The sequence below is a fragment of the Ochlerotatus camptorhynchus genome, unplaced genomic scaffold, assembly GCF_037179485.1.
Source record: "Ochlerotatus camptorhynchus isolate MF236.1 unplaced genomic scaffold, CSIRO-AGI_Acam_v1.1 ptg000867l, whole genome shotgun sequence".
Taxonomy (NCBI): Eukaryota; Metazoa; Arthropoda; class Insecta; order Diptera; family Culicidae; genus Ochlerotatus; species Ochlerotatus camptorhynchus.
Window position 1 is genome coordinate 122,897 of NW_027041326.1, and position 24,134 is coordinate 147,030.

Below are 24,134 nucleotides of genomic sequence, written 5' to 3' on the forward strand. Positions count from 1 at the left end.
TCATAACATGAGAAAAATTAACCCTTTATTGCTTTAACGAAATCACGAATTTCCATCACACCATGAAGATGTGAACAAGTTTATCAAGAAATGAAAAAAAGAAACAATGCAATTTTTCTCATTTGTTCACAAAATTAGAGGCAATAATTTGTCTGTTTTGACATTCTTATTAAAACTAGTCGTTGAATAATGACATAGTTTTTACTTCTCTAGAATCTCAAAATTTCAAGTTATTTGGTGCCGTGGTAAAAAACATGCAGCTGTTTTGATGTACATTTTTTCCGTGGTTAGTCCTTATCAATAACTCTTTGCTACATAGGAACCCAACTCCATCATGATCCAACATCTTAGCTTGCAATGTCAATGCTCCATGTTCAAGTAACCATTCCAAAAGGTGTAAAAGAAAAGTTGTCTTCTAGACAGAACAATATATGTACAAAAGGGTACACCTGTCTGGGTCACTTATTTAAATATACAATCTATGCTTAACACAGTTAACATTTCGACTAATTGACACCCAACATGGAACCATACATAAATTATATATAAAATTTTACAGATAGGGTAAATAGGGGTGATGTGATGCCAAAAAATTGCTTGTATATGTTACACTTTAAACGTACGATGTGAATGGAAATATATAATAATATATATAATAAAAGTAATATGAAATTTATTAAAGAGAAAAACAATTTTGTCAGAAAGCCATCAAACAGCCACTAGCAAAGTAATTTCATCAAACAGCCAACAGCACTGAAGACGATTTGCAAGTTGTTAGGTACACACTTAGAAATACCTAATCTTACACGTGACGGAATCCATCTTTGTCATAAAGGATGAGACGTAAACAAACATTTCATGTAAAATTAAGTGCTCCGAGACTGAAACGTTCGAAAGTACGTTTGATTGAGTTGAAATTTGCGTCTATTATAACTCAATTTTATGTTAAAATTGATGCTCGATAGCTGTTTATTTATTTTCAACAATACTATCTGTTACTCAATGCGCCCCGCGAATTGTTGTCGGGAAAACAAAACTATCAAGCGTGAACCTTTGAAATTCAATAGAGGAAGAGCATAGATAAAGCCTAAATGTATGCTTCCTTGGCATGGAATCAGTATGGGCATTTTGACCCGCAGTATTTCGAAAATAGGTTTTTGTTGACCTTTTTAATTTTACCAATTTAAACAAGAATTTAGCTATTTTCGTTGAGCATATTATTTGTAATATCTTTCCAATAGTCTAATACAGCATTAAGGTGGCATTACACTTTAATATCGATTCACTTTATGGATTAAACGGAGATCTGCCTTAGCATGGGCATTTTACGCCCTTCTCCCCTACTCTCCTGCAGTAGATTTGATTAGGTGGGCATTGGAAACATTTTGCTTATTTCCCAATGGAATTCCGTTCTACGGTTCCACAGTATCCCCTCTCTAGTACAACACAGCTTTATGTGTTGTACATGTGGAAAGTAGATCCAAATGGCATAGTTAAATGAATATAACGTATAATGAACTTTTTGTGACCTGTTGCCATCGCTTCTGCCAACTGGCAAGCTGCTGTACGTAGGTTCATATCGTCCCCTTGATGCTACCATACAACTAGGTACCTTTCATATAAGGATACCTAGCTGTAGCATTGATGGCACGATATGTAGGTTGTCTGGCTGCGTTCATGTGTAGGGTTGACTTGTATAAAGATTATATTCATTAGTGAGAGCTGCTTTTTTCGTTGCTAACAACGCACACTTGTAGGCTCCCGATGTGACTACACAGCGTGATGCTGTTGGATTTAATGCCAACAGCGTGTCAGGTGACATTTTCTTTCAAAGTGTCGCAAGTAATTAATGTCTATTTCAGTAAGAACTAGGCCATTGGTATAAGCAGTTTAAAATGTATTTAGAATGAACATCATTAACATAACTGTTTTTACAAAAATAGATCAATGTTACCATAAAATGCATGTTATTCAACATGGTATATTTGGTGTGACACTTGAATTTTTCATAAGCATTTTTTTTTTTTTTTTAATTCTTTATTAAAAAAAAATGTTTATCGGAGTATTATTAAATTTGAAGAATTAGTTCTACACTCAATTCTTCTTTTTTCGCCTCTAGCTTTGATCATGTGATCTCAATTTGCATACAAAGTTAATGCAACTTGAGTCGAAAATCACAAAAAATCTGTAAAAAAAAAAATCAGATGGCATTAAAAATGTTGTCCCTATCCTGCATGAAGGAAAACCGAAAAATTCAAAATCTCGTAAAAAAAATTGCATGTACTCATATTTCCACAAAAAATACATAATTGAATTATAATTTCTATCAACAGCTAGATGAGGCAGTGCACAATTTTCTACCCCGGATACCAATTCCTCTGCAAGAGGCTACAACTCGTTTACTAAAAAAGTCTCCTGGTGCTAGGCCTACAGCTCAACTACTGACACTCATAAAGTATTTCAGGTAAGCTTAAGTACAATTCTACCCACACGTTATGCATATTTATTCAACACCGTCTACCATGGATACTAAATCGTATTATTTAATTTCTCCGAACGCCAACTTTCCTATTGCACCAGTGACCCTGCCGTTCAAGCATTGCAATTTCTGGACGTCATCAACATGAAGGATCCCACGCAGAAAACCCACTTCTATCGCAGTACGCTGCGGGAGGTGCTGCCCTTCATACCACGGGTAAGTTGAAAGCGATACTCCAGACTGAGAGGTTTGTTTTCATTCGACATGGATTGAGATATTCTATAGCACATACTGTAGGGTAAAATGGTATAATATGCCAGGGATAAAAAGGCCCCACGCAGTTTTACAGCGCTTAACAGTTCGAGATTCGTGAATTTGACGAGCAGCATGTCAACTACCATTTCTGCATATAAAATCCTACAATAAAGAACGAAAAATGGATGAAAAACTACGCGGGCGCATTTAACCTCAGGGGGCATATTATACCATTTTACCCTATATGATTTTCCGTTCCGGGAAACACCAAATAAGGGAGAATGAATGGACCTTTTGTGAAAACTGGTTATAAAGAGGCAGCATTGAAAATACGTCGGTCAATAAATACAATAAATTAACAATAGTAAGCCCGTGTTTACCAATCAAGTTGAAATCTAGTTTTACCGCAATAACAAGACCTATATGAGTTGGTGGAGGTCTTATCGATTATATCCAATACATTCCCGAAAATTAATACTCAATTTTTGAGATGACGTATTTGATGTTTTTCAATAAACCATAGTTATAGGAAATAGATGTTTTTTTTTTTTCAGGAAAAAAAATCCTGAATTTATTCATGGTGAGATCTGAACCATCTTACTTAATGAAAGTTTGAGCAACTTCCCAAGGGATTTTTGAAACATTTCCAGGTGTTGGCTAATGTGGTCTTGTGTTCATAATGTTACAAGCAATGCTTGACAACCTTGTTTTAGAGTTCTCATGTAGCTTTATATGTAACACCATGGGTTCTTATTCTAGTTTGATACTGGACGCGCTATTGGGAGGGATGTGTCCAATATAGGCTGAGACCAAATATTACAAATTAAAATCTCTTTATGGCAGCTATCCACACAAAATGATCCATTAGAGATAACTTCGTCAAGATACAGTCACTTCCTCATTCATATCGATCACATAGATATCGAGACAGCAAACTTTTAACTACTTTAAAAATGAACACCATGGTGAAATAAACATATCTTTTCCTTCACCAACTTTAAAGCATCCAGCATCAAAGTTGAGGAAGTGAATCTATTACATCTCAAAATCAAACGCATTATTGTATTCTGCAAGTGCTGTAATAAAGATTTTTGTGATGCATTGGCCAACAATAAAATGGAAGTTCAAAATTCCAGATGAGGAAAGATGATTGATTTGTATAGCTGTATTTTACTGGTAACAGTCGACATAGAATTCCATACTTCATGGATTTCTTGATGACATTGTCAATGTGATAGTTGAACTTAAGTTTGTCATCAATAATCATGCCAAGATATTAAATCTCCCGAACGCGATCAATAGCCTCATCATCAATTACAATTACAGAAACGTTCACATTTACTCGATTCCGCGAAATTACCCATGAATTTAGTTTTACTTATATGCAATTTCAATTGCTTATACTTCAACCATCTACTTACATCTCACTGCGTCCTAGCAAGAAGTACGGTCGACTTGTTTCGCGCTCCGTTGTTTTGGAAGTTTTCTCGGTATTCGCTTGATATAAATTATCAGTTTTTTTCTCACTAAGTGACTCCTGGCATAGTTCCCGGTTAATTGATCGAAAAGTGAGTTTTTTTTAGTAGAAAGTGTCATTTTCGGAAAGAGTAATCCGTGCTATTGGAAATTCGCGAACCAATTTGGGCATCATCGTTGCGTGGTCACGCATACGCGCTTACGCATACCCGCGCACGTATCATCATCATCGAGTGTGAGCACCCGTTCCTACATCTACATCGTTCATCAATCATCGTGCGCCTGTGTGCGCTGAGTACCGAGCCTCGATCAAGTGCACCACAACGAAGGTCATCCACGCAGCGCGTCTCTTCCAGCCATCTGCGTAAACGCCTACACATATAACGCTCGGTGGTAGTAGTATAGAATTATCAGATAAGTTTTTATTTTTTTTTTTGTTTCTTTTCCTCCTCCATTAGTTAAATTTTCATTTTGTATTTCTGTGTTTGTAGTGTTTTCTGTGTATTGCGTCTGTGCGTTCAGTGGGAGAGCGTTTTGCGCTCCCACTAGTTGAACAAAATGGATGTTTTGTCAGAAGACGACATGGATGACCATTCATCTCAGAAAAATGATGATGTCATCCATGGTTCGTCGTCTCAGTCTGACAATGGGCAGGCTGAGAAAAGCTCCAGATTGCGGGCCTACCCGAATGACTCGACTGGCCCATGGGTTGTCTATTTTCAGCCCAAAAACAAACCCTTGAATGTTGTTCAGATATCTGATGATCTGACAAAGCGATTCTCTGCCGTGACCGAAATAACGAAGGTTAGGCACAACAAACTTCGTGTGACCGTCGCTAACCTGAAACAGGCCAATGAAATTGCTGTTTCCCAGTTTTTCACACTGGAATATAGGGTGTACATTCCAGCCTCTGATGTGGAGATCGAAGGCGTGGTCACTGAGGCGAGCCTGAACCCCGAGATACTGGAGAAGCAAGCGGTTGGCCGATTCAAGAACCCCTTGCTTCCTCCGGTAAAGATACTGGCCGTTCATAGAATGAAGTCAGTATCGCTCAGCGAGGGTAAAAAGAGTTTTACCCCCACAGACTCGTTTCGGGTGACCTTTTCTGGATCTGCCCTTCCTCAATACATCGAGCTGGGAAAACTTCGTCTTCCTGTGCGGTTGTTTGTACCTCGGGTCATGAACTGCCAGAATTGTAAGCGGTTGGGACATACGGCCTCCCACTGCGGCAACAAGGCACGCTGCTCCACAAGCGGGGAGAAGCATGAGGATGGCGCCTGCGCAGCTACTGCACCAAAATGCGTGTACTGCAATGGAACTCCTCCTCATGCTCTCTCGTCGTGCCCGGCGTACAAACAGCTCGGGGACAAAATGAAACGCTTCCTTAAGGAACGTTCCAGGCGGTCTTTTGCAGAAATGCTTAAGACAGCCAAGCCATCGACCAACGAGACAAATCCCTTCGCTCTTTTGTCAGATGACGAGTCTGGCTCTGACTTGGCTGAGGAGGGAGTTTCTTTCAGTTTTCCGGAAGGTTCTGCCCGGAAACGAAAACGCATCCGTTCGCGGAAAGTTGCAGATCAAGAACTCCAAATCAGCTTGCCCAAATCAAGGAGTGGTGGAAAAAAGGAGACTTCTACTCCTCCTGGATTCCGCAGAACTGATTATACCCAGGATTTTCCACCTCTTCCGGGGACATCCAAAACCCCTGATGCCCCAATTTTAAGAACAGAAACCCCTTCTTCATCTGGGCTGTTCTCATTTGATGACATTGTGGACGGCATTCTCAAATACCTCAACATTTCTGATCCTCTGAAAAGCATTGTCCTCACATTGCTTCCGACTGTGAAATCCTTCTTGAAGCAATTGACTTCAAAATGGCCCCTTCTTGCAGCTATCATCTCCTTCGATGGATAATTTTCCAAACGAGGTCGGGGATTTGATCACTGTTCTACAGTGGAATTGTCGAAGTCTTATTCCGAAATTAGATTCGTTCAAGTATTTAGTCCATAACAATAATTGCGATGCATTTGCCCTCTGTGAAACATGGCTTTCTTCAGAAATTGATCTCCCTTTTTTTGATTTTAACATTATTCGATTGGATCGTGAGGATTCACGTGGAGGAGGGGTACTTTTGGGGATCAAAAAGTGCCATTCCTTCTATAGAGTGAATCTTCCCGAATTCCCCGGTATTGAAGTTGTCGCATGTCAGGCTACCATTAAAGGTAAGAGCCTTTGTATTGCTTCTGTATATATTGCTCCTAGAGTCTCTGTTAATCGCAAACAACTTTTCGACATATGTGCGGTACTTCCCGCTCCATGGTTGATCATGGGAGATTTTAACTCCCACGGTACAGGCTGGGGGGAGCTGTACGATGATAACCGTTCTACTTTGATTTATGATCTCTGCGACAACTTCAACATGACAATACTTAACAATGGAGAAGTAACACGTTTGGCTGGTCCATCCTCGAATGGTAGCAGATTAGACCTCACCTTTTGCTCCAATTCACTATCGTTGGATTGCACTTGGCATGTAATCCAGGATCCGCACGGTAGTGATCATCTGCCGATCAAAATTTCGATTGCCAGTGGGTTCAACTCGTCAGAATCCGTTAACGTCGCGTATGATCTAACCCGTAACATCGATTGGACTAAGTTCCAATCCGCGATAGACGATACAGTATCGTCAGTGGAAGAGCTTCCGCCGTTGGAGGAATATAATTTCCTCTCTAATCTCATCGTCGACAGCGCCCTTCAAGCTCAAACACGACCGGTGCCGCGATCGTCAATCCGTAAGAAAACACCATCGCTCTGGTGGGATCAACAATGCACGGAGGTTTACCGTAAAAAGTCCGACGCGTTTAAACTTTTTCGGAAACGCGGAACACGCGAGCATTTCGACGCATACACATCTCTTGAACGCGAACTCAAGAGCCTCATCAAGGCCAAAAAACGGGGTTACTGGCGGCAGTTTGTAGACGGATTGTCGCGCGAAACGTCTATGAATACGCTTTGGAGTACGGCGCGAAGAATGCGTAACCGGTCTACTAACAACGAAAGCGAGGAATGCTCGGATCAATGGATTCTTAAATTCGCGCGAAAAGTGTGTCCGGATTCCGTGCCGTCGCAGTTGACTCCTCGCGAAACCGCGAATTCGGTAGACGAAATCAGTCAGCCTTTTTCAATGGTGGAACTTTCACTCGCTCTCCTTTCGTGTGGCAATTCTGCCCCGGGATCTGATAGAATCAAGTTCAACTTGCTGAAAAACCTCCCAGACGTCGCTAAGAGGCGCATGTTGAACTTGTACAATCAGTTCTTGGAGCTCAATATTGTTCCCGACGATTGGAGACGAGTAAGGGTGATAGCCATTAAAAAGCCTGATAAACCCGCGTCGGATCACAATTCGTATCGGCCCATCGCGATGCTGTCGTGTATTCGGAAATTGATGGAGAAAATGATCCTTTTTCGCCTCGACAAATGGGTTGAGACGAACCACCTTCTTTCAGATACTCAATTTGGTTTCCGTAGGGGTAAGGGAACGAACGACTGTCTCGCGTTGCTTTCCTCGGAAATTCAGTTGGCTTTTGCTAAGAAAGAGCAAATGGCATCTGTGTTCTTGGATATCAAGGGGGCTTTTGATTCAGTATCCGTTGAAGTTCTTTCAGAGAAACTCCACGCTTGTGGATTGTCTCCATTAATGAATAATTTTTTGTACAATTTGCTGTCAGAAAAACATATGAGCTTTTCTCATGGAAACTCTACAGCTTTTCGATTTAGCTACATGGGTCTCCCCCAAGGCTCATGTTTAAGCCCCCTTTTGTACAATTTCTACGTTAGAGAAATTGATGTCTGTATTAGTGACAATTGCACGTTGAGACAACTTGCAGATGACGGCGTAGTGTCTATCACAGGGCCAAAAGAGGTTGACCTGCAAGGACCCTTACAGGATACCTTGGACAATTTGTCTACTTGGGCTATTCAGCTAGGTATCGAATTCTCCACGGAGAAAACTGAGTTGGTCGTTTTTTCTAGGAAGCATAGCCCAGCACAACCGAAGCTTCAACTTTTGGGTAAACCGATCACTCATTCCATGTCCTTTAAATATCTTGGGGTCTGGTTCGATTCCAAATGCACCTGGAGATCCCACATTGAGTATCTGAGACGAAAATGCCAACTAAGGATCAATTTCCTTCGATCAATTACCGGAACGTGGTGGGGAGCCCATCCACAAGATCTTCTGACGTTGTACCGGACAACGATTTTATCGGTTTTAGAGTACGGTAGTTTTTGCTTCCAGTCGGCAGCTAAAACGCACATCATCAAGCTGGAACGGATCCAGTATCGTTGTCTTCGTATCGCGTTAGGATGCATGCACTCGACTCATACTATGAGTCTCGAAGTGCTGGCGGGCATGTTGCCTCTATCCGTCCGTTTTTCAGAGTTATCTCTGAGGCTCCTCACCCGTTGCGAAGTAATGAACCCACTGGTGATCGAAAATTTTGAGAAGCTTCTGGAGCTAAATCCTCAAACATGTTTTATGACTTTGTACTACCTATATTTAACACAGGATGTCAGCCCTTCAAGAAATATTCCCAATCGTGTAATATTCTCCGATTTCGGCAATTCAGTGAATTTTGATTTATCTATGACGCAGGAAATCCGCGGAATTCCAGAGCATCATCGTTCTATGATTGCTCCGTCATTATACGCTGCAAAGTTTGGCCATGTTGATTCTGCAAGAACGTTTTTCACAGATGGATCTCTAATAGAGGAGTCCGCTGGTTTTGGTGTATTTAATGAATTTCATAGCGCCTCTCGAAAACTTGAAGCTCCTTGTTCTGTGTATGTGGCTGAACTGGCAGCAATTCACTACACTTTGGAAACTATTGCTTCACTTCTTCCAGACCACTACTTTATTTTTACGGATAGTCTCAGTTCTGTCGAGGCTATCCGTTCCATTAGGCCGGTAAAGCACTTCTCGTATTTTCTCTTGAAAATACGAGAACTGCTTAGTACTTTATCCGTGCGCTCTTTCATCATCACCTTCGCGTAGGTCCCTTCGCATTGCTCAATTTTGGGCAATGAGAAGGCGGATTCACTTGCGAAGGTGGGCGCTATGGAAGGCGACATTTATGATCGACAAATCGCCTATAGTGAATTTTTCTCTATTTATCGTCAGCAGTCGCTCGTTAGCTGGCAACATCAATGGAGTGAAGGGAGCTTGGGACGATGGCTACATTCAATTATCCCTAAGGTGTCGAAGTTTGCATGGTTCAAAGGGTTGGACTTGAGTCGAGACTTCATTCTCGTGATGTCTCGTCTCATGTCCAATCACTATTGTCTAAACGCTCACTTGTTCCGTGTGGGGTTGGGAGACAGCAATCTCTGTGAATGTGGACAAGGTTACCAGGACGCTGATCACATCCTTTGGTCTTGTGCGGAGTATCGTGGAGTCAGATCACATTTTTATGATTCCCTTCGGGCTCGAGGTAGACAACCTAATGTTCCAGTTCGGGATATTTTGGCTAGACGCGATCTGGAGTTTATGAAACTCATATACGTTTACTTTAAGGATATTAACCTTAGATTGTAAGTTTGATTAACCTTGTGTTTAGTTTGTATTTTGTACGTATGGGTTTTTTTTCAATGTTTGTTTTCAAGGTGAATAGAAATAATTTCATGCTTTAGGATTAATTAAATAGTTGTATCGTAAACCACATTTCAAACCTCCTTCTTCCCTTTTCCCATCCAAAAAATTGTAAATCTCCACTAACCTCGAGACAACCGCGAGTACTTGGTCCAGTTCCTTTAACTTTAAATTTAAGACAGTAATAATGTATAACGCAAAGAATAACTCGGCTCTGTAAAGTTTATTCGATTGAGCCTGTACAAATAAAGTAATTATAAAAAAAAAAAAAAACCATCTACTTAGAGAATGTAAATCTTGGAGGGCGACCCCGGCGTAGTGGTTAGAATCCATACCTCTCAGTCCAAAGTCACGAGTTCAAATCTCACCCCCAGACAAATCACGAATGACCCAAGAGCGTTAAAGTGATTATAATTTTAAAAAAAATTGAAATCTTCATTCAAGTGTAAACCGGCATCATTAGCTGCAAAGAATAACACAGTATTATCTGCAAACATCTTTCCGTGCACTGAAGCGAGCTCGTCACGTCGACTGCCTCGTAGGCCCAATCGTTTGTTGAGATGCTGCGATGATAGAAGAGAAGAGACGTACTCTCTGAATGTGGTGATGAAAAGTGAGGTGGCTTCGGTTGATTTGCCGTAATTGTCAGGATCTTCTTCTACCTTGGTGGTCTCAAACAGGATTGTTATTCTATATCAATAGCATTCAATTTTAACAATTTCGAGTTGTAGACAGTTCAAGAAATATCGCTTGGAAAACCGACTTTTGAGTAAAGGCCCGAAGGGCCGAGTGTCATATACCATTCGATTAAGCTCGACAAAATCGGAAAATGTCTATATGTGAGGGGTAAGAACCCCATTAATGAACTATGTGTTAAAAGTTTCGCAAAATCTGTGTGCATAGCAGCAGTTATCAAAAGAGCAAGTCAATAAAGAGAATCGATCAATTTAGATAGGATATTTTGAAATATTTATCTAGAATCAAACACGATTTCTATCTATCTATTTGATTTCTTGAGTAAAAAGCACGTTTTCATTGATCAATTTCCTTAAATTAGAAGATATTCAGGCTGGTAGGCTGGTTCATCTATGAGATAGCACACTTTCATTTATTTCTCCTATGCACATGTTTTTCTATTTGCGGCTCATATTGTAACAACGCATGGGGGTTTCTAAACACAAATGGTACGATTCCTGAAATTTGGAGTAGCCATGCTTTTTTAACTGTCCTTAAATTAAGTTCCGTGAGTCCAATCTACACTAAGTATTAAACAATTGAAAAATTAAAATCTTCCAGTTCTTTCATCCATTCTTCCAAATTTGAACCATTTTGGCTACAAACTACCGCTTTTTAATACATTTAGAAGTGTAGAGTTCAATTTTTGGCACGTGCAATTATGGCAGCTAAAAGTTCTTTCCTTTTTGGAAACATAATGTTAGGAGAACCATTCATGGAGCTAATTATATAATGCATCAGTTTTCATGGAGTAATGATATGGGGTAGTGCCCAAGAAGGTGGTCACTTCACACAGCTCAGCTTTAAATCATTCTTCAAATATCTTATTCCGTGGTGGCCTCTTTGAAGGTAAACATAACCTCTTCAATCATTTTCCAAACTTTTCTGTTATGCTTTGCCCTCAGTGTTCTCCACGAAATAAATTCCGGATTCCGTCAGTCCATCACAATCAAAAAAGGATGCCTGTTTGTACCGCCTAAGGAATGTTGTGTTGCTTTCTAGCAAGCCACCGACGCGTAAAAACATTCTCTTTTGAATGGTATCGTCCTTTACAAAGTCTTCGTCAAACTTACTCACACAAATCCTAAAAGGGAGAAAACTTTACCACAACAAATAGCTTCCAAACAGCTGCCATCCCCGAGCAATCTTCCCAAGCCTCATTGCTGTGGGTAAATAGAAGAATTTCATCAATTCATAAATTATCCAATCTTCCGTATTTTACCGCATCGATTCCGTGTCACAAGATTGAATATATACTCATTACTTTCTCTGTCTCCCCCGACTCCTGACAGAAACTGTGGTGGCAACATATCTGGCCTAATTTACAACAGGAAATGCGGGCTGATGAGGTACTGGCTGCAGTTCTGCAACCCGCGTTAACCCTGGTCAAGGAATCGTCAAACAGTGAATACGAAGCAATCATTTTACCAACCTTTAAGTAAGTTCCAACCATCCCCAACCAGCAGAGTGGAGATGATCGTAACCATAACTTATCCGCTTTCCCTTTTCGCCCACAGGACTGTTTTTGTAGCCCCTAAATCTATACAGGCAACCGTAGCATTACTAGAGAATCTACACATAATCCTAGAGAAAACACCACGGGACGACATCAGGACGGAAGTGCTTCCGCTGTTGTTCAATGCGCTCGAGAGTACAACGATACAGGTGCAGGTAAGTAATTTCCGCTCCATATGTACCAGACGGGGTAGAAGAAGGTGATAGGTGCTGCACTCAACACACAAGTGGTACTCAAAATGGCATCTGATGGAGAAAGACAGGGTAGAAACCGAGTTCCATTAGATGTGCTTGGTTGAAGATATAATTACTGCCATTCTAGGATTGAACTGAAATCATGCTGCACAAGAGCTAGTAGCAGCACAATGAACTCATTCGCGTTTGGATTATAATGTACATGATTGGTACTAGAATGAACTGGCTATTTATACTTGTCTTGATATAATTAGCTAGACTGTATGTACAGTGTATCACTGTATCAATTATCCAAGCACCTTGTTCAGTCACCTCATATTGAGTTTTCTTTGCTTTGTACATGTAATTTTTTTTGTATAAACAAACAAATAAATTGATATACAATACACAACGGGCCATTAAACGATATATTTTGAGTTTTCAGCAAAATTTCTCACTAAAATATGGGCCACTTATTGACATAACGGGTGTTCAATAAAAATGATATTTTTTTCACTCATATAACTGGTAAAAAATTTTTTTTTAACGAATTCGATATTTTTTATTAAAACATAATGTTTAATATTCAAAAAATGTCAATGAATATTGGAGAAGGGGCCCTGGTCAGCCGTACGACGGAACTTAGTCACGATGCTCTCACAAGAGCGCTGGACGGTATTGAAATCATTCTCATTTTTTATTGAACACTCGTTAAATAGATAGTAGAAAACTCATCCACATAGATGGTGCTAAAATCTTACTTTTTACTTTAACATTTTGGAAACTTGATTGGCATCTTCCGTTTAGTTGTTTATATCATCAAAATAAACTACTTCAGAAAAAGACGTTAAAACTCTAGAGCCTTCTGTTAACAAGTTTTGAAAACAGAAAATAATGGATGAAAACATTTTTTTTTTTTTTTTCAATATTATTTATTTTAATTTACAATTTTTCATGTTCTTTTAACTGTTTTAAATGTATAAAAGAAAAAACTTAAAAAAAATAATTAAACTACTTTAAAGCACGCATTTTGAATAAAATGCAGGAAAACTTGTGAAAAAATTGAATATTTCTCAATGGACTCAAATTCAGGGAAAAGTTAATAATACTTAATGAACAAAAGTCATAAACTCAGCAAAGTGATAGTGTTTTTGACAATTTGACATAATAGTAGATCAGTTTATTTCATGGTTTTGAACCTTTTCTTCAAAATATGTGGCCAATACCGAAGACAACAAATCAAGAAGACTGGCAACTTTGACAGAGTCCAAGCGACAGATACAGTGACGCTGCGCTTGAGTGAAGGTGGAAGCAACGCATAGAAAAATGAGCAAATACACAAACCTTTCGTCTGAGGATGTAATCTTTGCTATCAAATTCGTTCGAAGTTTTTACCTTTGAGCGGCAGATGACGTGATTGTACCTGTTTCATAGCGTTTGTATGAGAAAATGGAAGGGTTGCCAATCTTCTTGATTTGTTGTCTGCCAATACCCAGTCTTCATGAACATTTTAAAGAGAGATTTTAAACATTATTACTATTTACTGCCGTCAATCAGATATTGTTATTGCAATCAAGGTATGTAAAAAATAAGCTTTGATAAGCGTTATACTGCACAGAAAAAAAATTCTGAATTTTAACTGTCGCGTAAAATTTCCCTTAGTTTAATTTTGAGCTATACTTGGCATAAACAACGAAATCGTTTACAAGGTTGCATACAATATTGATAATTTATGCGATATTGCGCTAAAATTTACACGAAATATCGCGTAAATTTATGCTAAATCTAGCTTAAATGTTATGGGCACTATATCTCGCATAAGTTTACATGAACTTTTCGAACGGTGTGAGGCAATACGATGCGAAGCGATATCGTTTGCAATAATTGCTATTGTACTGATTTCAATCGTTCATCATGCGTGATTGAAAAAGGTAACCAAACTACAGTCGGGTATCCTTATTCCCAGATGGTTTTTGTCCGTATTCCATTATTTGGATTCCTAGATGCTTCGGCTTCGGCAGGTAAAATGCTGACCGGATATGCTATCCTTTGCAGCAAACTAACGGGGTCCAAGTATCCGGAAAAATAATACGGACGAAAAACCATAGGGTGGAATCACTACTCCCTGCATGCTGCAATATTCCAGTATTGACAAAGGCGTAGGCAGGAGGCAGGAGGGGGCAAGTGTGATTTTTTTTATGTTACCCTTGATCTCTGTCTCGATGAAAAATCTAAAGGACACTCATAAATGTGTTAAACAGTTTAATAGTCAGCCTGAATTGGAACAATCGACCATGTATCAACTGTTCTTTTCATACAGCCCAATTATCTAGAGATTGAACTCAACCCTGATTTTCTTAAATCTTTAAATCTACTAGATCTGTAATTAACTACTTTCGTTCAAAAACTAAGATTCGAATCAATTATTTTTTGTCTGTTTGTTTCACATTTACGAATATAGTCACTGTTTTATGTTTCATAGAATTGATCCTGAATAGAAGGTTTTTTAATATAACTCATGGGCATGAGCATGATTGACCACCCTCGGTTGCTACTCAGTTATTTTCAGATCAATTGTAATTACGCAGAGAACCAATAGACGATGCTTGGGACTAGCAATCATCCTTAATGTGTAAAAACTGGTGCTCTCAAACTAGGCAATACTAGCGCCTTCCGCGTCTGAACGTGTGTCAAGAAAGGGGTAGTAACAACCGGTGGAAACTATCGATTTGAAATTGGCTCACTTCTTGACTAGCCTATTGGTCCCAAGGAAATCGATTAACGCACCCCATTCTAATCGAAATTCTAGTACTACACTATGTTTGTTTTGATTTGCTATGAAAGTTTGACAGATAAAATGAGGGGTTCGTGGATTTTCTTATGTTTCGAGGGGTGCATCGAATAGCTTGGGACCGAAGATAGTACCAGAGCTGAGCCAAAAAGTTGAGCACGTGTCTTCGGGACCTACCAGTTTTAGAGTTACCTCTATGGTAGTAATGTGTTGACGTGACACTCGCTTTGATGGAAGCCCAGAACACCTCTGCACTTCCACGAGGAATCACTGGGATATTGAATAAGAGGTTTGGGTTTGCAGCAGGGTTCGTTTTGGTAAACGATAAGCTGAATTGATATCCTAACGATCCTATAAGGCAAAAAAGCTTAGGATTGAACCCACGGTCTTCTGCTCAGTAAGCAAAAACGTTTGCCACAAGGCAAACGAGCTCCTTTTATTACAACACACTAATGATCGATTTGTTCTTATTCCAATGTATTCACATTAACAAATAAAACAATTAACGAATGTGGAGGGGCTTGAGATTAAACTCATGATGTTCTACTCAGTAAGCAAAAATTGTCGCTCTAAGGCCACCAAGCCCCTCATATCACATCATACAAGCTACGATCGCAAATAATAATCAACTTTCAACTTATAGCTGCAAAACAAAGCTAATAAAGTGAATATATACCTCATTTGATGGTTTCTACACAACCAACCACTCTTGCTGAATAACATAAATATCAAAAGTGCAAATAAACAATCTTTACTCAGCTAATAAACTGTGCTAGTGCTACTTTGGAAGCAATTTTACAGTCAACTAGATTTATTGTTAGACGTGTGCACTGTTACAGCTTTTACTCTGGTCCTTTACAAAGGTGAAGTAACTAGTCGAAAAAAGTGATTCATGCACACTTATAATAGTCTCTACTCAGAGATATTGTTGTAGACAGTCATGTAGATTATTTTACGTTAGTTCAAAGTGTTGGCGTAGCGAAGTTGGTAGCGTCATGGTTTGCCAATGCGGTCGTCTTGAGTTTGATTCCAGGTTCCGGTGCAGGGTAAATGACTTGGTGGTGTGCTTATAAATAATTTCGCTTAATTTGATTCGCACAGCAAAATAAACTCAATCAATTCCTCGAACCACAAAAAGAAACCTACACAATATTTAACCAGGCTTCAAGAGAAAGCTGTGTAGTGGTATTGGATAGCCGGGAAAAAGTTGCACAACTAAACAGCAGGATATCAGCTGTTTAGAAGCGCAAATGGAAGTGAAATAAGAGCTTGTTCCAACCATCCCCACAGCCATAATTAGCTGACTAAGGTCGCCAGATTTATAGACTGTATAGAGGTTAAGTAAAGGTTGCCTCATATTGTATAACGTTTGAATACAGCTTGAGGCTCTATAAATGAAATGAGTAAAGCGTAAACATTGTGAATTTTTTTAATTGGGTACCGTCAGTCTCCAAACACGGCCCCCATGATCGCGTTAAAGACGCATCTAACAACACATCAAAAACCAAGCTTACATGTTCGATCGCGACATTTGTTTTCTTGCATGAAAAAAAAAAACCATAATGCATTATTCGTAAGCACCTAACCGCAAAAACTGAGGAGCATGCATCACACGATCGAGGTCATCCCTCTGGCAAATGGGAAAATAAATCTCGATTACTTCCTCGAAGGGACGTACCCGCTCCCGCAAACAATGCATCCGAACCCTAATCCGGCGCAACCGGCATTCCGCCCACGCATGCAAATTTTCCTCTACCCGCTGCCAGCCACACCAAACCGACCATGAAACGCACTGTCCACAATAGCAGACACGTCCCCTCAAAAATGCAATCGATAAACGTAAATATAAGAACAATCTTCAACTCGAACGTACTCACCAAATAAATGTATCCGGGAGCATATTCTCGATGCTTCCACGCATATTTTCTTAATAAAATACTATTGATAAGTGAATTTCGATCTGTTTGGCATGGTAATGAAATTTCTAGAGCAATCAAGCTGTGCATTTTTTTTATATATATTTGCTGAAAATACAATCATTCATATTTTTCTATATTACCGTTTATAAGACCTGGGTCACCGGATAGAAAGCACCTTGGATCACATCACACCTTGGATTCATTGACAAAAAATTCTCCGATAAACTTTGCAGTATCGTTCGATTCCATTTAATTGACGAACAAGTTGGCGCTGGTAGTAAATGAAGTGCTTGTTTTTTGGTAAAATTGACCGGTTGAATTAACGGGTGTTGACAACGGCTCGCAAATATCAGTGATCAGTAAATTTGTCTGGACTAAATTAATTTCTATATTGTTGTTGTAATAGTGCAGTGTTGTAAAAGAAACCGTAAATGAACTTTTTTTAATGTGTTTATTTTTCCAGGCTCGTTTGCCGCAGCTTTGCGGAGCCGTTATTCATCGTTTGGTCTACAAAATTACTTAAACTAACGTTAGTAAAGCGGGGGACGATTACTTGGAATTGAGCAATGAGATGGGACCCAAACTAAGGTGATAGTATAGGAGCAGTTAGATAAAGTACTCAATTTATCTGGGATTTCGGTCAGGAAATACGAGGAGTGCTTCATCGGCCTCATTGATCGAATAGCCTCCAACGAGCTAAGGCTATCTGTAAAAATAAAATAGTGATCAGATGGTAGTGAGGCATTTTGCTCTACTGCGTAGAATATGGCTGTTAGTTCCGCAACGTAGTATACGGAACAGGGTTTTTGCAGTTGATATAAGGCGCTATGAAATTCGTTGAATACTCCAAATCCAGTGGAAGCGTTTATAGTTGACCCATCTGTGAAAAAACTCTTATTATTACTGACATGGTGGCACTTGTTTGCAAAAATTATGGGAACAAACATCGACCGATGGTGATCTGGTATTCCACGGATTTCTTGCTACATGGTCAGATCAAAATTTACATAGAAAATATAAAAGTCTTGGAGGCAAACACGAGAGGAATTGAATGTACTCGTAATAGAGACTCATGAATCTTTTTTGAGGATTTATGTCGAGCAGCTTCTCTAAGTTTTCTATTACCAATGGGTTCATTACTTCACAATGGATAAGAAACCGGAAGGAAGTTCCGCGAAACGATCTGTCAGTGGGAGAACACCCGCGAGTCCTTTGAGGCTCATCGTATGCGTCGAGTGCATACAGCCAAGCGCGATTCGAAGGCAACAGTATTGAACCCGTTGCAGCTTCAAGATATGTGTTTTCGCCGCGGAAGCTACCGTACTCTAGAACCGAAAAGATGGTTGTTCGATACAACCTGATCAGATCTTCCGGATGTGCTCCCCACCAAGTTCCAGTAATTTTACGATGAAAATTGATTCTTTGTTGGCATTTTTGATTCACATACGCAATATGTTTTCCCCACGTGCTTTTGGAATCGAACCAGACTCCTAAATACTTGAAAGATATACTTTGAGTGATTGTTCTACCCTTAAGTTGAAGCTGTAACTGTGCAGGATGATGCTTCCTAGAAAAAAACAACCAACTCAGTTTTCTCCGGAGAGAATTCGATACCTAGCTTCATAGCCCAAGTAGACAAATTGTCTAAGGTATCTTGCAATGGTCCTTGCAGGTTCGGTGCACATGGCCCTATAACGGACACAACGCCATCATCTGCAAGCTGCCTTAGCGAGCAATTTTTATCAAGACAACCATCAATGTCTTTTACATAAAAATTATAAAGAAGGGGGCTTAAACATGAGCCCTGGGGGAGACCCATGTAACTAATTCGTGAAATTGTCGAGTTTCCATGAGAGAAGCTCATATATTAATCAGACAACAAGTTGCTCAAATAGTTGTTCATAATTGGTAAAAGCCCTCTATCGTGGAGTTTATCCGAAAGGACATCGATACAAACAGAATCAAAAGCCCCCTTAATGTCCAAGAAAACTGAACCCATTTGCTGTTTTTGCGCTTTCAACTGAAATTCAACTGGTCGAATTTCAGTTGAAAGCAACGCAAGACGAGCGACTTCCTTTGCCTCTCCGAAATCCAAATTGCGTATCTGAAAGTAAACCATTCGACTCGACCCATTTGTCTAGACGAAAAAGAATCATTTTCTCCAACAATTTCCGTATACAGGACAGCATCGCGATGGGACGGTACGAGTTATAATCCGACGCGGGTTTACCGGGTTTTCGATTGGCGATCACTCTTACTTGCCTCCAGTCATCCGGAACAATGTTGTGCTCCAGAAATTGATTGAATAAGTTCAACAAGCGTCTCTTCGCGACGTCTGTGAGATTTTTAAGCAAGTTGAACTTGATTCTATCCATCCCGAGCAGGAGAAAATAACTAATGAATACCTAATTCTGATCTGATTCCAAAAATTGGTATTAACCAGCTGCCATAAGAGGTAAAATACCAAAGCATAATACCAAAAAATTACATGGAAAATACTTTTTAAATACCAAAAATTGATATTTGGATACCAAAAGAATACCTGGGTGGTATTGTTTTGGTATTGCATTATCATAATTTGGTATTGGAATGGTATTGTGGGAACATTTTTTTGGTATTATTTTTTGGTATTTTACCTCTTATGTCAGGCTCATCCATACCAATTTAGGGTATCGAGATATTCGTTCCTGCTTGGGATTCCAGGAGCTGAATTGTTACATAAAAGGAGAGCAAGTAAGAATTTCACCATCGAAAACGGGGATACTATTTTGTTATTACCCGACGGACGATCACGAACGTTAGTTTGAACTGACATCGAATCCGGGAAAACTTTCCACGCGAAGCTGAATATCCAACTGTCCGAGTACTCCTTGTCTTCGTTATTCGATGATGACACGTTTCGCATTCTCCTGCCGACATTCCAGAGTGTACTCATGGAAGTCTCTCGCGACAAACCATCGACGAACCGACGCCAGTAGCCGCGTTTTTTTAATTTAATCAAGCCTTTAAACGTTTTCTCGAGGTCGGTGTACCGCTCGAAATCCTCGACCTTACCGTGTTTGCGGAAGCGTTTAAACGCGGCGGACTTCTCGCTGTTCGCGTCGGTGCAATCCAAATCCCACCACGGAGTGGGAGGTCGCTTGCGAACGGAAACACCCGGAACACGTTTCGTTTGTGCTCGCAGCGCACAATCGATGATAAGACGCGCAAGAAAGGAGTACTCGTCCAGTGGAGGAATGTTTCAACCGATTGACTGGCATCAAGAACCGCGGTAGCGAATTTTCGCCAGTCAATGTTTTTTGTAAGATCGTACGCGATATCAACCGAGCGAGTAGAAGATGAACCATTGGTAATAGAAACTTTGATTGGCAAATGATCACTACCGTAGGTATCTTGGATTACTTTCCACGAGCAATCCAACGATAATGAAATCGAACAAAGTGAGAGGTCTAATCTGCTTACTTTTGCTGGAGGTATTGGCTACTCGTGTTGCCTCCCCGGTGTTCAGAATTGTCATTTTGAAGAAGTCGCACATGTCGTATATCAAGGTTGAGCGGTTGTCGTCGTACAGTTCCCCCCATCCTGTACCGTGAGAGTTAAAATCGCCCAAAATCAACCGTGGCTCCGGCATAGCTGTGCAGATATCCGAGAAACTTTGACGAGAAATCGCAGTTCTCGGTGGAAGATATACTGAGGCAATACTGAGGCATTTACTTCGAATGTTAACCTGACATGCAACAACTTCAATGCCTGTCACCGAAGGCAGATCGATTCTGTAGAAGAAATGGAGCTTGTTGATCCCCAGAAGCACCCCTCTATACGAATCTGCGCGGTCAAGGAGAATAATGTTGAAATCGTGGAAAGCAAGATCGTTGTCTGAAGAGAGCCATGTTTCGCAAAGGGCAAATGCATCAGAAAGTGAGTTGTTAACTAAAAATTTAAATGTGTTAAGTTTTGGCATAAGACTTCTACAGTTCCACTGAAGAACAGAGATCATATCCCCGACCTCATTCCGAGAATTATCCATCAAAGGATATGATCGATGCAAGGAAGGACCACCTAGAAGCTAGTTGATTCAAAAGAGTTTTCACCATTGGCAGCACTAAATAAATCATGCTTCTCGTTGAGTCAGAGATATTGAATATACTGAAGAAGCTATCCACAATACCAGAAAACGTGAACATGGGGGCATGTTCTTGCTGATTATTCAGCTGATTTTCTGGCCGAAAAACTTTGACATCTGGGGTTTTAGATGATTCTGGAAGTGACGGAAAGTTCTTGTCATAATTACAAGGTTTAAAACCCGGTGGAATGGGTTTCGGTGCATTTCCGTTACCTCTTGATTTTTCCAAGTGCGAAGGGTGGTCCATACGAGTGGCCTTACGAGGCTTTTCTGTGGTGTGTTTTTTGCTCGTTTTCTCGTATTGCCTTTAAAGACAAACGGACTATCCTCACCGACCTCTGAGTCAGAGTCTAGATCATCAACTGGCAAAATGGAGAACGTGCTACTGCTTTTTGGTGCGGTCTGAGAAGATTTTTTTTCCTTTGATTTGTTTTTCGTCAATCTTGTTTTTCGTACTGAGCACCAATGCTACCGACGCTAGGGAGGCAGCTCCCACACCTGGACCCTACCTATCGACTCATCAACTCATGAACCGGGGACCAACGGCTTTACTTCCCTTCCGAAGGAAGGCGTGATCAGAGATGTTATGCCTCAGAACATCCCGGCGGCGCCGACTGGGATTGAACCCAGGCCTGCTGGGGTGAGAGGTAATCACGCTTACCACTACACCACCGATGCCGCTTGGTCTGAGAAGATGAAGCGGTATTCTTCAAGAGTTCTGCTATTGTTCTCTTGGAGCGAGTTTGCAGAGATCGCTTAATTTTGTCTCCCTGCTGTTTATACCTCGGGCAGTCAGGTATACTATATTTTTTAGTTTTTCTTTTAAATGATTTCCAGCATTCTGAAACTTTGATTCCTTATCTTGTTGTTTAAAAACTTTAATCATTTTCTGTTTTTCCAGGATCCAGAATCTCAGCAATTCGGAATAACAAATTAAATGAGCTTTAGCCATGAATTTGTAAACCGTGCCCATAATCCACCAGTATTTTTTTTTTCAAGCGACTTATCACTTTATGCCATCACGGACAAAGTCTTAAATCAAAATAATAATTAAATTGTATTAAATATTATTCTGAACATCAATATGAATACAAACTTTGATATCAGTTTGTTGATGAAATATTTTGATATATTAACAACTTGAAGTGAAAACAAAATTTGATATCGTTATGATATTTTAATGATGAAATAAAAATTTGATGTACTTTAATTTTGTTTTCTCGCCATACATGCAATAACATTGTAATGACTGAAGTTGTAATCCAAACAAAATATTTATATCACAATAAATTATCAATGAGTTATTAAAATAATTTAATATTTTGATAATCTTCCATAACTTTTTTGTTCTCCTTCTTGTTATGTTAGCCGTTAACTCGATCAAAATGAAATCAACTTTATTAAAAAACAAAGTTTCACATTTTTTTTTAAATTTAATTCTTAATTTCTGGTTGGAAAAAATCAGTTTCGATTAACTGATTGTTGACTTAGTGATCTGTCCAGTCTAATAGCTTTGGTATAAAGACGTTCAGCAAATCGGGGTCTGACCTAATTCACCATATAAAGTTTTTTTTTGCCCGCTCCCCCTAATTTGAATCTTGTATACGGGTTGTGAAAATTAAAACTGAATCGTTTTACGAAGCCAAGCATGATGTATGTTTTGTTGATGATTGTATTATAAAAATCAGTAAATATTGGTTTGTCCTTAACGATAAATCCTAGATCCCTAACTTTTTCACACTTTTCCACCGCTTGATTTCCCTATAGCATTTAAATGTCTGGTATGTTTCTTTTTCTATTAATAGTTAATAAATTACATGTTTAGCGTAGCAGGCATTTGTTACACCAAATATAGAATAAGCGTATTTCATTCTGGAATGCCGATGTCTTCTTTGTTTCATATTTCTAAAAAGAGCTTCATGTATTCAGCATAAATTAGAACTTTTATGTTTTTAAGGAAGACGGGAATGCCGTTTACGAATAAAAAAAACAAAAGAGGACTAGACAATAGCCTTGGGAGATTCCAGAAGTAACAGTAAAGGGTGTATTCGTGTGAAAAGGCACACACATATACAGCTGTATTTTTTTTAACTATTATACCACATCAAATTTTCAAGGATGATGGTTTAGATAGTTCTTAATTAGTAAAAAGTATGACATGATTCAAACATGAGCACTGACTTGAGCTTAGATCAAGAAAACAAAATGTTGTCTTAAAAATTTGGTACAGTGGCAAAAACTGCATTTTGTGTAGTTTTATTTATTTTTCCACTCCTTGTTCAATTTATTTATTGATTTAGAATCTTTCAAGTGTGACAAAAAATACTAGGCCCCTATTTTTCTTTGGCGTAAAAGGACTGATTTTTTATTTGCTTAGGAAGGTTTTGATTTTTGAAATGAAAGTTATGACTAACTGTTCAGTATTTTTATTTACAATATTTTGCAAAAAAAAAATTTGTTCCAAGATTCAACAGCAACAACGACGAAAGAATTCCCTTGCATAACCGCTGATTTAAGATTTGGGACTATTACATCTTATAAGACTGCATGTTGTTCTCATGACCAGGCATGGACAGTCATTTGCATTCATTTCGTGCATTCATTTACATTCATTTGCCCCTAACTTTTTTCATCAGCAGAATTCCGCAAAGTAATGTATAGAGCTTTTTTATGTTTTCTTATTAGCTACAACTTTTGTTAGCAATTTGAATCCGTATCTCTTATGCATGACGAACCAGAGCGAACAGAAGCCACTAATGTTTTTTTAGTGAATGTATTTTACATTCACTGAAAAACAGTAACAAGTTCTGCCCGCTCTAATTCGTGATGCATAAAAGATACAGATTTGAGTTTCAGGCAAAAGTTGTAGCTAATAACAAATCCTACTAAAGCTCTGTACGGCATTTTGCGGAATGCTGTTGATGAAAAAAGTTAGAGGCAAATGAATGCATGAAATGAATGTGAATGATTTTCCATGCCTGCTCATGACTATTACTCCAACCACCTCTCAGACCATCATA

At 39.3% G+C, this 24,134-nt stretch overlaps 1 protein-coding gene across 2 annotated transcripts in view; it reads left to right on the forward strand.

The window, feature by feature from the left end:
* The window catches only part of bma (SCY1-like protein bma), a 142,406-nt gene that overhangs the window by 47,799 nt on the left and 70,473 nt on the right, over positions 1–24,134 (forward strand). For both annotated transcript variants that reach the window (XM_065238669.1, XM_065238670.1), the window contains exons 6-9: positions 2,334–2,464; positions 2,581–2,695; positions 11,885–12,030; positions 12,110–12,263. In XM_065238669.1, coding sequence (XP_065094741.1) covers positions 2,334–2,464; positions 2,581–2,695; positions 11,885–12,030; positions 12,110–12,263 — 546 coding nt within the window. The remainder of the gene's footprint in view (positions 1–2,333; positions 2,465–2,580; positions 2,696–11,884; positions 12,031–12,109; positions 12,264–24,134) is intronic.